Genomic DNA, 14,315 nt, shown 5'->3' on the forward strand with positions numbered 1-14,315 from the left:
GATAAATCTGTGACAGCAGTTTCCAAAAACTGCTGGTGGATGTAACTGTTGGAAACCTCTAAAACAATCCTTGAGGACGTTTCATGTTCTTTATCTTGTTTTAGGCTGACTTTGCAATAGAGGCTCTGGCAAAGGCCACATACGAGCGTTTGTTCCGCTGGATCCTGGGCCGGGTCAACAAGGCACTGGACAAGACAAAACGTCAAGGCGCTTCCTTCTTGGGCATCTTGGACATTGCTGGCTTTGAAATTTTTGAGGTTTGTAAACCTCTTTGTGCTGCTAAAATACTGGGGGTCTGACTGATGTTCCAGATGAATAACTGCAGTGTTATATAATCCTTCTGCAGGACAACTCGTTTGAGCAGCTGTGCATCAACTACACCAACGAGAAGCTGCAGCAGCTGTTCAACCACACCATGTTCATCCTGGAGCAAGAGGAGTACCAGCGTGAGGGCATCGAGTGGAACTTCATTGACTTTGGCCTGGATCTGCAGCCCTGCATTGAGCTCATTGAAAGGCCGGTATGTGTATGTGTGTGTGTGTGTGTGTGTGTGTGTGTGAGGGGGGGGGGGGGGGGTGGGGGGGGGTTAACATTTTTAAAATCAAACCAAAACAGTGTTAGACTTACTCCCCAGTGTATTACAGTCTATCAGAATTATTGTGTTGTGTATTATGGTCTGTCAGAATGAGTATCTTGATCATATGAACATCATAGAGCACCCCTATGCTTCCTGTAGTGTATTAAAGTCTGTCAAAATGAGCATGCTATAGCATTATTTTGTGCCCATGCTCTTCATGTACTGTGTTACAGCAACAGAATGTGCATATGGAAATAGCAATTTGGAGTGAATCTACTTGGGCCTCATTTTTTTTTTGTTCTTTTTTACCCTTCCTAGAACAACCCCCCAGGCATCTTAGCTCTGCTGGATGAAGAGTGCTGGTTCCCCAAGGCCACAGACATCTCTTTTGTAGAGAAACTCACAAACACCCATGTCAATCATATCAAATTTGCTAAACCGAAGCAGCTGAAGGACAAGACTGAGTTCTCTGTGCTTCATTATGCTGGAAGGGTGAGTCTCCATGTGAACAAATTGATGTATTTCTAAATATAAACATTTGTTTTACATATATAGCTGAAAAATGTAGAACCAGAGTGATAACATGATTCTAATTTCTATGTTAGCCTCAATAAAGGTCCAGTCCTTTTAAGTGCATTTTGGCAATTCAGATTGCTAAAAGCCTCTGTTGTCGTCACTGTTTTCTTCTTAAATTTAGAAAAAATTACATTTGAGTGAGTTGTGTTAAAATTTGTGTTTTTTGTAGGTGGATTATAACGCTGTAGCATGGCTGACCAAGAACATGGACCCACTGAACGATAACGTTACTGCACTGCTTAACAACTCTTCCAGCCTATTCGTGCAGGACTTATGGAAGGATGGTACGTAGAAATATCAGCAGCAGTAACAAATAAACAGCTAAATTTACAGTGTCATACTTAAATAGACATTATTATTATACTATTTACAGAAGGAATTCTGGTATGACCTGCAAATTCATTCATAAACTACCTTTCATGTTATTTATTTTCATAAGCATTGCTATAGAGCAGAAGATGACCTAATACACAGTTATTAAATATAATAAACATACATCACATGTATTGCAGAATATAACAGCCTCATCTTCACATTAACAAATCACAAATAAAAAAAAAGTATTTACTTGTGTGTAATTTATCTACAGAATTTCTACAGGGTTTCTTTTATATTATGTTTTACAATAAAACTCCTGTTTGTGTTGTCCTGGACAGCACTGACTGCGTGGAAGCACTATTGTTTAATATTTATATTTGAGTACATTTATTTGATGTGTATGTTGTCTTTTTTTTTTTTCAGTGGATCGAGTTGTTGGTTTGGAGCAGATTGCGAAGATGTCCGACAGCTCTATGCCAAGTTCCTCCAAGACGAAGAAGGGGATGTTCCGTACCGTCGGACAGCTCTACAAAGAGTCCCTGGCCAAGCTGATGACCACCCTGCACAACACACAGCCAAACTTTGTGCGCTGCATTATCCCCAATCACGAGAAGAGGGTGTGTTTTCTGAGAAATTCATAATCCTGAAACTTTCTTTTTTAAAATTAAATACCTGGCTACTTAAAAGTATTTATATAAGAGATAAATGGGTTTTTCTTCTGGATTGATGTGTCTATGTGTGTCTGTGTCTGTGCGTGTGCAGGCAGGGAAGCTTGATGCCCACCTGGTTCTGGAGCAGCTGAGGTGTAACGGTGTGCTGGAGGGAATCAGGATCTGCAGGCAGGGCTTCCCCAACCGTATTGTCTTCCAGGAGTTCAGACAGCGGTCAGTTAACCAGAGCTAACCGAACTAAGATCTACACTTCCTACACAAACAGACCATAATATTTAATTAAACACAGATGATAACCCTGAGCTTTTTCTGATATTAAATTTAGATATGAGATCTTGGCAGCTAGTTCCATTCCTAAAGGCTTCATGGATGGCAAACAGGCCTGCATTTTAATGGTGAGTATCCCACTGTAATAGTCCTACTGCTACAGTACTGACTAGGGGTGTCACGATCTCGATATTTTATCGAAATCGAATCGAAATGAGGTCACGATCTCGAGTATCGAAGTCAAAAAGAGGATCGACGATCCCTCCCGCGCGCTACGCAAATAGCGCAGCGCGCTACGCAAATGGCGCGGCACCAACACAGCGCATCCTATTCATTTAAATAGAGATAGCCACTGCATGAGCGCAGTCGGCGGGAGTGTGATCACTGTTTTTATCTGTCCAACGGGGGAGGGGGGGCGGGGGTTGGGCGCGCAGGTTTTGTATCTGTATCTAACGGAGGGGTGGGTGCGCGCAGGTGAGAGCGTGTGAACTCGCTGAAATGCGTGTGTCAGTGTGACTTGAGAACACTGACTATAGATCACAGTGAGGTGGATTAAAAATCTTAAACTTATAGTTGACTACACCTGTTGCTTTCCATTGAATTAAAAAAACATCTTTCTCTCAGATAAAGTAAACACAAGCGTGTTTCTGACTAAAATAAAAGCTTTTCAGGAGAGATATAAGTTGTGTAAATATTTATAAGACAATACCCACATCACTTATCTAACCAGCCTGTACTGATTTCTGCCCCCCAATAATGCTTTCAATAACCTCTTGTAACCCCTGGGAGCCAGGGGTTACACTCTAATAGCCTTTAATAGTCTTCAGTAGCCTTTAAAAGACTTACCTGGCGGCCGTGGTGTGTCCACTAAACTCCGTAGTTATAAACATCCTGAGGTTAGCAGCGCGCTAACTGAGCTGTTTATAATGTAATCCGAGCAGTGCCTCCGTGTCGGCTGTTCTAACCTGCTGCTGTTAGCTGCTTGGGCTGAAAGATGAACTGTAGTGAGCTGTATTATCCGGTTAGTGGGGGTAAAACCTTTATTTGTTTACAGAAACAGTAAAAACGGACTGGCTGAGCTCTGTAGCCCGTGGCTGGGCTGTACTGAAGTAGTGACTGAGTGAAGAGAGCGGGGCTTGTGCTGCTGCAGCTCCGACTAGTGGTTTGATGAAGAACTGCAGCTTCATGTAATGAGCAGTTTCACCAGCCATCCACACACAGCTCTGATAAACTGCTTGTTTTAATAGTGCACACTGTTGCTACCAAAAAAAGTCACTAGATGGCATTACCATATATATCTTAATAAATAATAATAATAATATTTATAATATTTATAATAATAATAATAATAATAATAATAATAATACATATATTATTTAAATTTTATGAGGCATAAAATAATAACAAGAAAAAAAAACAAGAAAATCGAGAATCGAATCGAATCGTGACCCTCAAATCGAAAATGAAATCGAATCGAGGATTTAGAGAATCGTGACACCCCTAGTACTGACCATAGTATTTATTGTATTACTGACTGTGAAACTATATAATGTTGAGTATAGGACTGACTGTAGTTCTGACTGCAATACTAACAACAATGCTGACTGTAGTATTGACTATAATTCTCACTGCAGTACTCAGTGATCATAGTGTCCTGGTCAAAGTGCCAAATGTATTACTAAACAAAGTACTGACTGCAGTACCAACTGTAGTACTGACTATAATTCTCACTGCAGTTCTCTCTAGTGTACTGTAGCTGTAATACTAATCATGCTATTGATTGCAGTACTGAACAACTGTAATACTGACTACTTACTATTTGCTACATTGACATATGATGTGTTGACACTAAACTTTCTGGATGTTTCTTTCTCTTATTGAACTATTGCTCTGCAGATTAAGCACCTGGATCTGGATCCTAACCTCTACCGGATTGGGCAGAGTAAGATCTTTTTCCGGACCGGAGTTCTGGCCCAGCTGGAGGAGGAGCGTGATCTGAAGATCACTGTCATCATCATTGCCTTCCAGGCGCAGGCTAGAGGCTTTCTGGCCAGAAAGTGAGAGCAGCTCTCACACAGTTTACTCACACCTGTATTCTTCAAACTCTCTCACCATACTGAACTCCTGTGTGTGTGTGTGTGCAGGGCATTCGCTAAACGGCAACAGCAGCTGACTGCTATGAGAGTGATCCAGAGGAACTGTGCTGCATACCTCAAACTCAGGAACTGGCAGTGGTGGAGACTCTTCACTAAGGTCAGATTTCTCTACACTCAGCCCCCAAAATTCCAAATCTTGGCTGACACGGTCAATGACCCTTGATCAATCAATGGTTTCTCATCATAGTTCATTGATTCTTGCGTTACTACCTAGAGAATTCTCCTCTAGTTTAACTGTCTGGCCCAAAGCATGCTGAGTTCACCTGGGGAGTCCTGTTTCTGATTTTTTAAGCTGCTCTGGCTGTTGCAGTAAAGGAATAAGTGTGTATGTGTGTTTAACTGTTGCAGGTGAAGCCTCTGCTGCAGGTAACCCGTCAGGAGGAGGAGTTAAGTCTGAAGGAGGATGAGCTGAACAAAGCTAAGGAATCTGCCATCAAATTTGAAACAGAGCTGAAGGACATCACACTGAAACACACACAGGTACTGCTTATCCACACATATACCCACACAATACTGTAAGAAACTGTAGAGTTGCAGCAGCAAAAAGGTTCCTAAGTGATAAAGTGTTCATTAAATCTCTCTCACTGGCTCTCTTTCTTACTTTTTAGATGGTGGAGGAGCGTAATGCTCTGCAGGAGCAGCTGCAGGCAGAAACTGAGCTGTATGCCGAGGCTGAGGAGATGCGAGTTCGTTTAGCAGCCAAGAAACAGGAGCTGGAGGAGATCCTGCATGAGATGGAGGCGCGACTGGAGGAGGAGGAGGATCGCAGTGCCGCCATGCAGGTGGACAAGAAGAAGATGCAGCAGCAGATTCAGGTGGGCTACACTAAGGGGTCTCCAAACACATAAACACATTTAACTCGTCCATCACCTAATCTGTTACCATCCAACAGATCTCCCACACCTTCACTTCACCTGCACCATTTGTCACCACCTTACCAACATCAGCCTCCGTGTGTGTGTCCTGTGCACTATTACTTTTTACCATGTCTCTGTGACTGTGTGACAGACAAGTGCTCAAGACCTGTTGTGTTTACAGGAGCTGGAGGAACATCTGGAGGAAGAGGAGGATGCACGACAGAAGCTGCAGCTGGAGAAGGTGACCTGTGAGGGGAAAATAAAGAAACTGGAGGATGATATTTTAGTGATGGAGGACCAGAACAACAAATTGCTGAAGGTGAGAATGTTCAGATCATCTTAGATAATTAAAAAAAAAAACAACAACAACAACAACAACATACCCTCATATCACCTGGTCCTGGTTGAGTTTTATACTGTAATGTGTGATACATGGCATACATGTGTTTTTGTGTGTGTGTGTGTGAGCAGGAAAGAAAGCTTCTAGAAGAGCGAGTGGCTGATTACAGCGCTAATCTGGCTGAGGAGGAGGAAAAATCCAAAAATCTTACAAAACTCAAGAACAAACACGAGTCCATGATCTCAGAACTGGAAGGTAAATACTGTCCAAAACACTTTGTAATAAACTTTTATAAACATAATCCATTGAAAAGCATATTTATAAACATTTAAATATGAACGGGAAAAGGTTTATGCGCATGCAGCATAGACAAGTGTTTTTTTTTTATTTATTGTTATTATGAACAATATAGTGACAGCACCAGTATAGGCTTATTTCTATCAATAAAACAGTAATAATTAGCATTACTGAGTATGTAAATTTGCGCACATTGGTCTGCAGTGCGGTTGAAGAAGGAGGAGAAGACGCGTCAGGAGTTGGATAAAGCGAAGCGTAAGTTGGAGGCGGAGTCTAATGACCTTCAGGAGCAGATTGCTGACCTTCAGGCTCAAATCGCTGAGCTGAAGGCCCAGCTGGCCAAGAAAGAGGAGGAGCTACAGGCGGCTCTCGCACGGTAACACATACAAACACGCATTATATTTACTCAATTTGATACTCATTTAAATCCATTACGAGTGTGTAGTGATGCAACACTGGATATCACAGCATCCTCTAAAAGAGAGATCAGGTCTGAGATCACGTTAAAGATGCTACAGTTGTCCTCCTCTATCCTCTGTACACAGTCTGGAGGATGAAATGGCTCAGAAGAACAACGCTCTGAAGAAGATCCGGGAGCTGGAAGGTGTGATCTCGGACCTGCAGGAGGATCTCGAGTCGGAGCGCGCCGCACGTAACAAAGCTGAGAAAACTAAGAGGGACCTAGGGGAGGAGCTGGAGGCCTTGAAGTCAGAGCTGGAGGACACACTGGACACCACAGCTACGCAGCAGGAGCTAAGGTCAGTTCAGGTCCACCTAGAACCTGTTAAATTGAAAAGTTTACCCTAAGAATCAGCTGAAGATGACTGAAGAACCGCTGCTGCACAGATAACTGGTAAACAGATAAGCCAGGCAAATTGGGGGAATGTAATATTGACTGAGTGTAATGCTTGAGTATAATGCTATGTGTGTGTGTGGTTGTGTGTGTGTGTAGGGCAAAGCGGGAGCAAGAGGTGACTTTACTGAAGAGGGCAATGGAGGAGGAGAGCCGCACCCATGAGGCTCAGGTTCAGGAGATGAGACAGAAACATACCCAGGCTGTGGAGGAGCTCACTGAGCAGCTGGAGCAGTCCAAGAGGGTAACCATCACAAACACACATAAACACACGCACAAATACACACAAGGAGGTGTTTAGAATAAGATGAGAAGTAGTTTGTGTTTAGTGGGAGTTGCTTTACTTGAGGTCAGAGATCTAAGTGTAGCAGAAAATGATTTAAAAGGAGACCTAATGTATTACTGTTAGATTCTATAGGAAGGGGTTTAAATTGCACTGGGATGGGGTATTGGTTATACTAGGAGGGTTAAGTTTGTACTAAAGCTTTGTGTACACACAATTTGTTTACACTAGAAGCACATCTGGATGAAATGTGGATAATCTCCATCCTTATGCACAAACCCCCCCACAGATGTGAATGGGGTCTTATTTAAAACTGGTGGTATTTTCACTCAGAGACACACTTTCACACTATCACACAACTTGGGTTCATCAATTGGTAATTCATAACATGTGCAGAAACACACTGTACTGATTGGAACTTGTGTGGATGTGTTCACAGGTGAAAACTAACCTGGAGAAGGCGAAGCAGGCTCTGGAGAAAGAGACGTCAGAGCTGACGGTGGAGATCCGCTCGCTGACACAGGCCAAGCAGGACGTGGAGCACAAGCGGAAGAAGGTGGAGGGTCAGCTGACGGATCTGCAGGCACGCTTCAACGACAGTGAGAAGCAGAAGGCAGAACTCGGAGACAGAGTGTCCAAAATCACTGTGAGTTCTACTGATGGACAGACAGTTCTACTGATGGGTCACAAGTTATCTAATAATTATAATTAGTCCCTGAAAGTGTGTAAACCCCTTATAACAAGTGTGTGTGAGTATTGTGGCATTGTGGAACCACTGAGGGTGCTTTGTATAGTTAGAACAGTGGTGTAAAGTGTGATATCGTCCTGTAGGTGGAGCTGGAGAGCGTGACGAATCTCCTGAATGAAGCAGAGGGAAAGAACATCAAACTAAACAAAGATGTGGCCAGTCTCACCTCTCAGGTCCAAGACACACAGGTATGTTCTTTAATCACACACATGCAAACTCGCAAATATATTGTTCATTTGTTATTATAGTGATTTTGTGAGTATGGTCCTGACCTTTGACCTCTGTGTGATTAAAGGAGCTGCTGGCAGAGGAGACAAGACAGAAGCTGCAGTTTTCCACAAAACTGCGTCAGATGGAGGATGAGAGGAACAGCCTGCAGGAGCAGCTTGAGGAGGAGGCCGAGGCCAAGAGGAATGTAGAGAGACACGTCTCAACTCTCAACATACAGGTACCGCTCAGACACGCCCCATACAGAAACACGTTGATGTTTAAGTCTTTTAAAAGACACTAATAAAGAGATTAATTATTAAAGTGACTGACTATGACATGAACTGTCAGTTGTCAGACTTTAAAAAGAAGCTGGAGGAGATGGCTGGGAATGTGGAGCTTCTGGAGGAGGGAAAGAAGCGTCTGCAGAGAGATCTGGAAGCATCCAACACCCAGTTTGAGGAGAAAGCGGCTGCCTATGATAAGCTGGAGAAGACAAAGAACCGTCTGCAGCAGGAGCTGGAGGACATCTTGATGGACCTGGACAACCAGAGACAGCTGGTGTCCAACCTGGAGAAGAAGCAGAAGAAATTTGACCAGGTAGACTCTCTTTATTCTGAGGGATTTGTTTTTCCTAATTTACAGATGAATACAGTAATAATACTGACTGAGCAACTGTGTGTGTGTATGTGTGAGTAGATGCTGGCAGAAGAGAAGAGTATCTCTGCTAAGTACGCTGATGAGCGGGACAGGGCAGAGGCAGAGGCCCGAGAGAAGGAGACGAAGGCACTGTCATTGGCCCGGGCACTGGAGGAAGCACAAGATTCAAGAGAAGAGCTGGAAAGAGCAAATAAAGCCCTCAGAGCTGAGATGGAGGACCTTGTCAGCTCTAAGGATGATGTGGGCAAAAATGTAAGAAATTCACTAACCTACAAGCAACATAATTAGTTTGAGGCAAACAGACAGACTGAAATATGTCCTAAAAATATATATATATATTTATAATTAAAATAAATAAAGCAGATCCCAGAGTGGAGCCCTGAGGAGCTCCACATAAAATCTTATGCCAGAATAGATCCCCTTAAAAATGATAAGAAAGACTCCAGACCAGAACACAAGCAGAACAGCTCTGTATTAACTACAAAATTACTAATATAACTCTATACTACACTTAGACCATTACACACCACCCAGATCTCACTCACTCACACATCTGACCAATTGTACATTTCTCTGTGAACTGTTGACGGCAGGTTCATGAGCTGGAGAAGTCTAAGCGTGGTCTGGAGGCTCAGGTAGAGGAGATGAAGACACAGCTGGAGGAGCTGGAGGACGAGCTGCAAGCAGCAGAAGATGCTAAGCTGCGTCTGGAGGTGAACATGCAGGCTCTGAAAGCTCAGTTTGAGCGAGACCTGCTGGGCCGAGACGAGCAAGGAGAGGAGAAGAGGAAGCAGCTTTTCAAACAGGTGAGACACACTAACCAGGACCTGACTAATTTATCAGCATCAGTGGAATCGTGCTGATACTAATCATCTCTAAATAAAACCAAATTTTTAAACAAAAAAAAAATGGTGACTGGCAAAACTAAATGTTGTTGTCATGTTGTTTACCTGCTATATGGTCAAGAAAGAGTTAAGGTCAATGAGCTTTATCCCTTTAAGAACCTGCATCAATTACAGTGGATATCATGTAGTTTTTATTTTATTTGTATAAATTTGAATTTATTTGTACACTAATTGAGACCTGTTGTCCATCCATCAGGATAGATCATAAACCAGCCAATAAAACAGTAGCTTAGCCCCGCCCACTGCACAAGACAAAAAAAACTCAGACATTAGGGCATGTCAGCACTGCAGAAAAAATTAGGCAAAGTAATAAAAGCTCATTTTTACAATTTTTTTTGTGATTTATTATCATGTTTAGGAATAAAGAAAATGGTAACTGGATTTATTTTCATATAGATTTTATATTAGTATAGTAGTGTCTTATTTTGTATGTGTTTCAGACAGAAAACAGCATTTATATATTCCATAATTGGAACATAATTCAGGTCTGAAAGGGTTAAATTTCAAAGGGTTATTTATTGAATAATAATCGACTACAGTGTTACATCACATAACTCACCTCTCCCCCTGCAGGTGCGTGAGCTGGAGACAGAGCTGGAGGACGAGCGTAAGCAGAGAGCTGCTCTGGCCGCCTCTAAGAAGAAGATGGAGGGAGATATGAAGGACCTGGAAGGTCAGATAGACACGGCCAACAAGGGCAGAGACGAGGCCATCAAACAGCTGCGCAAACTCCAGGTCAGCAGAACCTCACCCTGCACTCCTCCATCATTGTTTATTTTATTTTATGTACTGTAATACGAGAGGTTGTAATTTTTTTTTATCTAAAACTTTTTATTTTTAGATGTTTTCATTAATATTCCAAAAACTCATTAAAAGATTCTCAAAATGATGTATATAAAAACATAATAAAAACATTCTTCAGTACTTAATCTTGCTTGACCCTCTTCAACCCTGCAGGCCCAGATGAAGGACTTCCAGAGGGAACTGGACGAAGCCAGGACAGCCAGGGAGGAAGTAATGTCCACTGCCAAAGAGAACGAGCGGAAGGCCAAGAACCTGGAGGCTGAGCTCATGCAGCTACAGGAGGTAGAGCTTCATAGGAAATATTTCCTATCAAATATATAATGTACTGTGTAGACCAGAAACTGAAGGTGTTGGTCTGTAAGACTGGATTTGGATTAGTAACTGAAGATGTTGGTTTGTAGGACTTGGCGGCAGCAGAGAGAGCAAAGAAGCAGGCTGAAGCAGAGCGTGATGAACTGGCTGACGAGTTGGCAAGCAACGCGTCTGGAAAGTGAGTGTGAACAACATAGTGGAAAAGCATTTTTAATAAATATAACTCTGAATTCTGACTGAATTCATGTTTCTAATATCAAACTAATGAATAATGATCTGAATTGTACTTTAAATTGGTATCAATTTTGCCTACTTAAATCAATAAATTTTTTTTTTGTTGATTCACTTTGGTGTTAATATCCAGTTCAGTCTATAAACTAAGCTTAGTGATAGAACAGATAACAGATACTCTTCCACTTTATTTACTTAAATTCAGTCTTTCTTTTCCAAACTAAAGAAATCTCTGTTTTTAAAAGCTTAACTTTCATAAGTAATTAATTGGATTCTAACTTCTGCTGTGAGTGAAACAGAATTGAACTGTTAAGCAATGTTAAAGATGAATGAGGCTTAACCCACTGCTATGAGGGAAAAGCTAATGTCCTTGGTGCTGCAGGTCAGCGCTGAGTGATGAGAAACGTCGCTTGGAGGCCAAGATTTCTCAGCTGGAGGAAGAGCTGGAAGAGGAGCAGGGCAACATGGAGGTGCTAAACGACCGCCTGAGGAAGAGCGCCCAGCAGGTCATCTTCATTACTATTATTATCACTTTCAGCTTCCTATTGTCTCACAGGACAAGATCTATAGAGCCTATGAGCTTTAGTTAAATTGATAGTTTAGTAAAGATGCGTATAAGTATTGCTGGAAATATGACACTTTGTGTTATGTGAAGTGTTCAGCAAAGTTTGAAAATAAAACACATAGCAGAAATACCAGTGTTAATATAAAATCCTTATTAACCTCATCATTGAAAATCTCATAGACACATATTTTATTAAGAATAGAGAATATACAATGATGTTGAAAGTAAGAAATGTAACTCACATGACTGGGTATAAATAAAGCATTTCAGTGAAGCAGTCTCTTTGAACAAAAAATGTGTGTCTAAACACTGTGGTGAATGAACTTCAGATGTAGCAAAGATGCAGATTTGGATAGCTAGCTAGCTCACTAAGATGATTTCTAATTTGGCATTAGCTTGGCAGGTTACTCAGACTCGAAGAGAGCAGAATCATGTTAGCCTTGTAATTGCTCATGGTTATGTTGTAAGTCTGTAAGTGTGACCCATGTTTAGGACCGCCAACTCCAACTAATTAAAAGGAGAGCAATACTGGAGAAATACAGCAGACATTTATTAGACTTCGGGAAGAGATACAAAAGCTATATACATGGAACATTTACATTGGGAGCCCTGCGGAGCCAAATTAACCAAAAAAGAAAGATAAGATCCCTCACCATTTATAATAAATTCTACCTTTTCCAATCCTGCAGGTTGACCAGCTGACCAACGAGCTGCAGGCGGAGCGCTCCACCTCGCAGAAGAATGAGAGTGCCCGGCAGCAGCTAGAGAGGCAGAACAAAGATCTGAAGTCCAAACTGCAGGAGATGGAGAACCAAGTGAAATCCAAGTTTAAGTCCTCTATCACTGCCCTGGAGGCCAAGGTTGCTCAACTGGAGGAGCAGCTAGAGCAGGAGAACAGGTGAGAGGCAAGAATTTTAGGATAGTAAACATAAAAATATTTATTAACTAACTGAACCATTATGAACAATAAAATATATAATGAAGTAAATATAAATGACATTTCATAGTCCATAAACAGGTTCTACAGATGATCTACTGAAAGTCCATCATAACGCTGCAGGACAACAGCATGGTTTACCTCACACTGAAGCGCACTGACTGCTGAGGAATAAGTCTGGACTAGTTTTGTGATGGGTTGTCTTCTTTTAACAACTCAGGGACAAGCAGGCCTCCGCTAAAACGATGCGTCAGAAGGAGAAGAAGCTGAAGGACTTGATAATCCAGGTGGAAGACGAGAGGAAGCAAGCAGAGCAGTACAAAGACCAGGTCTCATATTTCTCTCATATTTCAATAAACACACTGATGTGGTTTTCCATATTTCAACTACATTTTAGACAAATATTGACTTAATAGACAAAAAAGTATGTTTTAAATGGTTGTTATTGTTGTTAAGCATAACTACTAGTCATTATATTACAGACATTAGTTGATATGAAATAATAAAATTTAATCTGTGAAAAAGAACAAGTCTTCATTGAGTTCATGTCAACCACCATATCTCCCCCTTTTTACTCTCATACTTCTCCCTTCTGGTTCCACTTATCAGAAGAGGAGCTACTATAAGTAGAAATACATAACCTGGTGCGTGTGATTGTGTGTGCAGGCAGATAAGGCGAATGCCCGTGTGAAACAACTGAAGCGTCAGTTGGAGGAGAGTGAAGAAGAGTCTCAACGAATCACAGCTGCCCGCAGAAAGCTGCAGAGGGAGCTGGACGAGGCCACAGAGGCCAACGATGCCATGAGCCGAGAGGTCAACTCCCTCAAGAGCAAACTCAGGTACTGTTTAGCACTAACAAGGGGTATAGCCGCAAATGGGGAGGTATTAAACACCCCCACTGGTCACGCACCTGCTGTCAGCTCACAGCTAACTGGAGATTTGTAAATATTACAGAACAACAGACCCTCAGCTTTTTGAAATGACGTAAAAATGACGTAAAAAAGTGACACACACGTATTCTACAACTATGTTTTAAAACCAGTTTAGCTGTTTCTGATCTGTTCAGAGAACAAAAAGTCTGGAAATGATGCATGGCTCAGTTTCCAGTTAGTTTAAATGAGGGAGTCAATGGGAGCTGTGTTTTTTGGAAGTGGAAGAAAAAAAACTCTATGTGTGTATTAATTACAGAGGCAACCCTGAACCTACACAGTAACCCTACAGGTACCTGTAGACTTAGCAATTACAAACATGATCTTCTTTACACAACTTTTAATTTCACCAGCTTCAAAACATCTCATTCTAACTGCCTTCATTTCCCTTCCAGAGTGAAATATGGTTTATGAGGAATCAAATACTTTATTATAGAGTAAACAACACAGCATGATGGATAACAACATGCACTGAAACACAAATATGTAGATTAATTAAGTTCTGTGTGATTAGAGGATCAGTAGAGTTGATGTCAGTGTGATAAGATGATCAGTAGAGTTGAGGTAAGTAGGATAAGAGGATCAGTAGAGTTGGAGTCAGTGTGATTAGATTATCAATAGAGATGAGGTCAGTGTGATTAGAGGGAAAGTGTGAGACCATAGTTCACTCTCTTGCGGTTCGTGGATCAGAACCAGCTCATTTATCCTGTTCTCACGGGACTGAAATGAGACAATAACGCTGCTCTGACATCTTTTGACCTACAGTGTGGTATTCTACTGTAGATAACTCACCTGTGGCTGTGCTCCATTTGAACACACACT

General features: G+C 41.7%; 1 protein-coding gene across 3 annotated transcripts in view; it reads left to right on the plus strand.

Annotated features, from left to right (window-relative positions):
• The window catches only part of myh11a (myosin, heavy chain 11a, smooth muscle), a 37,324-nt gene that overhangs the window by 20,984 nt on the left and 2,025 nt on the right, over positions 1-14,315 (plus strand). For 2 of the 3 annotated variants that reach the window (XM_007257156.3, XM_007257154.3), the window contains 29 exons: positions 105-257; positions 347-520; positions 896-1,069; positions 1,323-1,437; positions 1,895-2,088; positions 2,234-2,355; positions 2,468-2,537; positions 4,306-4,466; positions 4,554-4,662; positions 4,914-5,045; positions 5,174-5,380; positions 5,604-5,741; positions 5,894-6,017; positions 6,264-6,435; positions 6,605-6,817; positions 7,012-7,156; positions 7,635-7,841; positions 8,027-8,131; positions 8,239-8,391; positions 8,502-8,750; positions 8,850-9,062; positions 9,404-9,616; positions 10,289-10,450; positions 10,673-10,801; positions 10,921-11,009; positions 11,445-11,568; positions 12,317-12,525; positions 12,785-12,893; positions 13,231-13,403. In XM_007257156.3, the coding sequence (XP_007257218.1) occupies positions 105-257; positions 347-520; positions 896-1,069; positions 1,323-1,437; positions 1,895-2,088; positions 2,234-2,355; positions 2,468-2,537; positions 4,306-4,466; positions 4,554-4,662; positions 4,914-5,045; positions 5,174-5,380; positions 5,604-5,741; positions 5,894-6,017; positions 6,264-6,435; positions 6,605-6,817; positions 7,012-7,156; positions 7,635-7,841; positions 8,027-8,131; positions 8,239-8,391; positions 8,502-8,750; positions 8,850-9,062; positions 9,404-9,616; positions 10,289-10,450; positions 10,673-10,801; positions 10,921-11,009; positions 11,445-11,568; positions 12,317-12,525; positions 12,785-12,893; positions 13,231-13,403 (4,538 nt within the window). Of the gene's footprint in view, positions 1-104; positions 258-346; positions 521-895; positions 1,070-1,322; positions 1,438-1,894; positions 2,089-2,233; positions 2,356-2,467; positions 2,538-4,305; positions 4,467-4,553; positions 4,663-4,913; positions 5,046-5,173; positions 5,381-5,603; positions 5,742-5,893; positions 6,018-6,263; positions 6,436-6,604; positions 6,818-7,011; positions 7,157-7,634; positions 7,842-8,026; positions 8,132-8,238; positions 8,392-8,501; positions 8,751-8,849; positions 9,063-9,403; positions 9,617-10,288; positions 10,451-10,672; positions 10,802-10,920; positions 11,010-11,444; positions 11,569-12,316; positions 12,526-12,784; positions 12,894-13,230; positions 13,404-13,752; positions 13,786-14,315 lie in introns of all 3 variants that reach the window. The other variant, XM_022675172.2, reaches the window with a different exon arrangement.

The sequence above is a fragment of the Astyanax mexicanus genome, chromosome 5 (genome assembly GCF_023375975.1).
Source record: "Astyanax mexicanus isolate ESR-SI-001 chromosome 5, AstMex3_surface, whole genome shotgun sequence".
NCBI classification, from domain to species: domain Eukaryota; kingdom Metazoa; phylum Chordata; class Actinopteri; order Characiformes; family Acestrorhamphidae; genus Astyanax; species Astyanax mexicanus.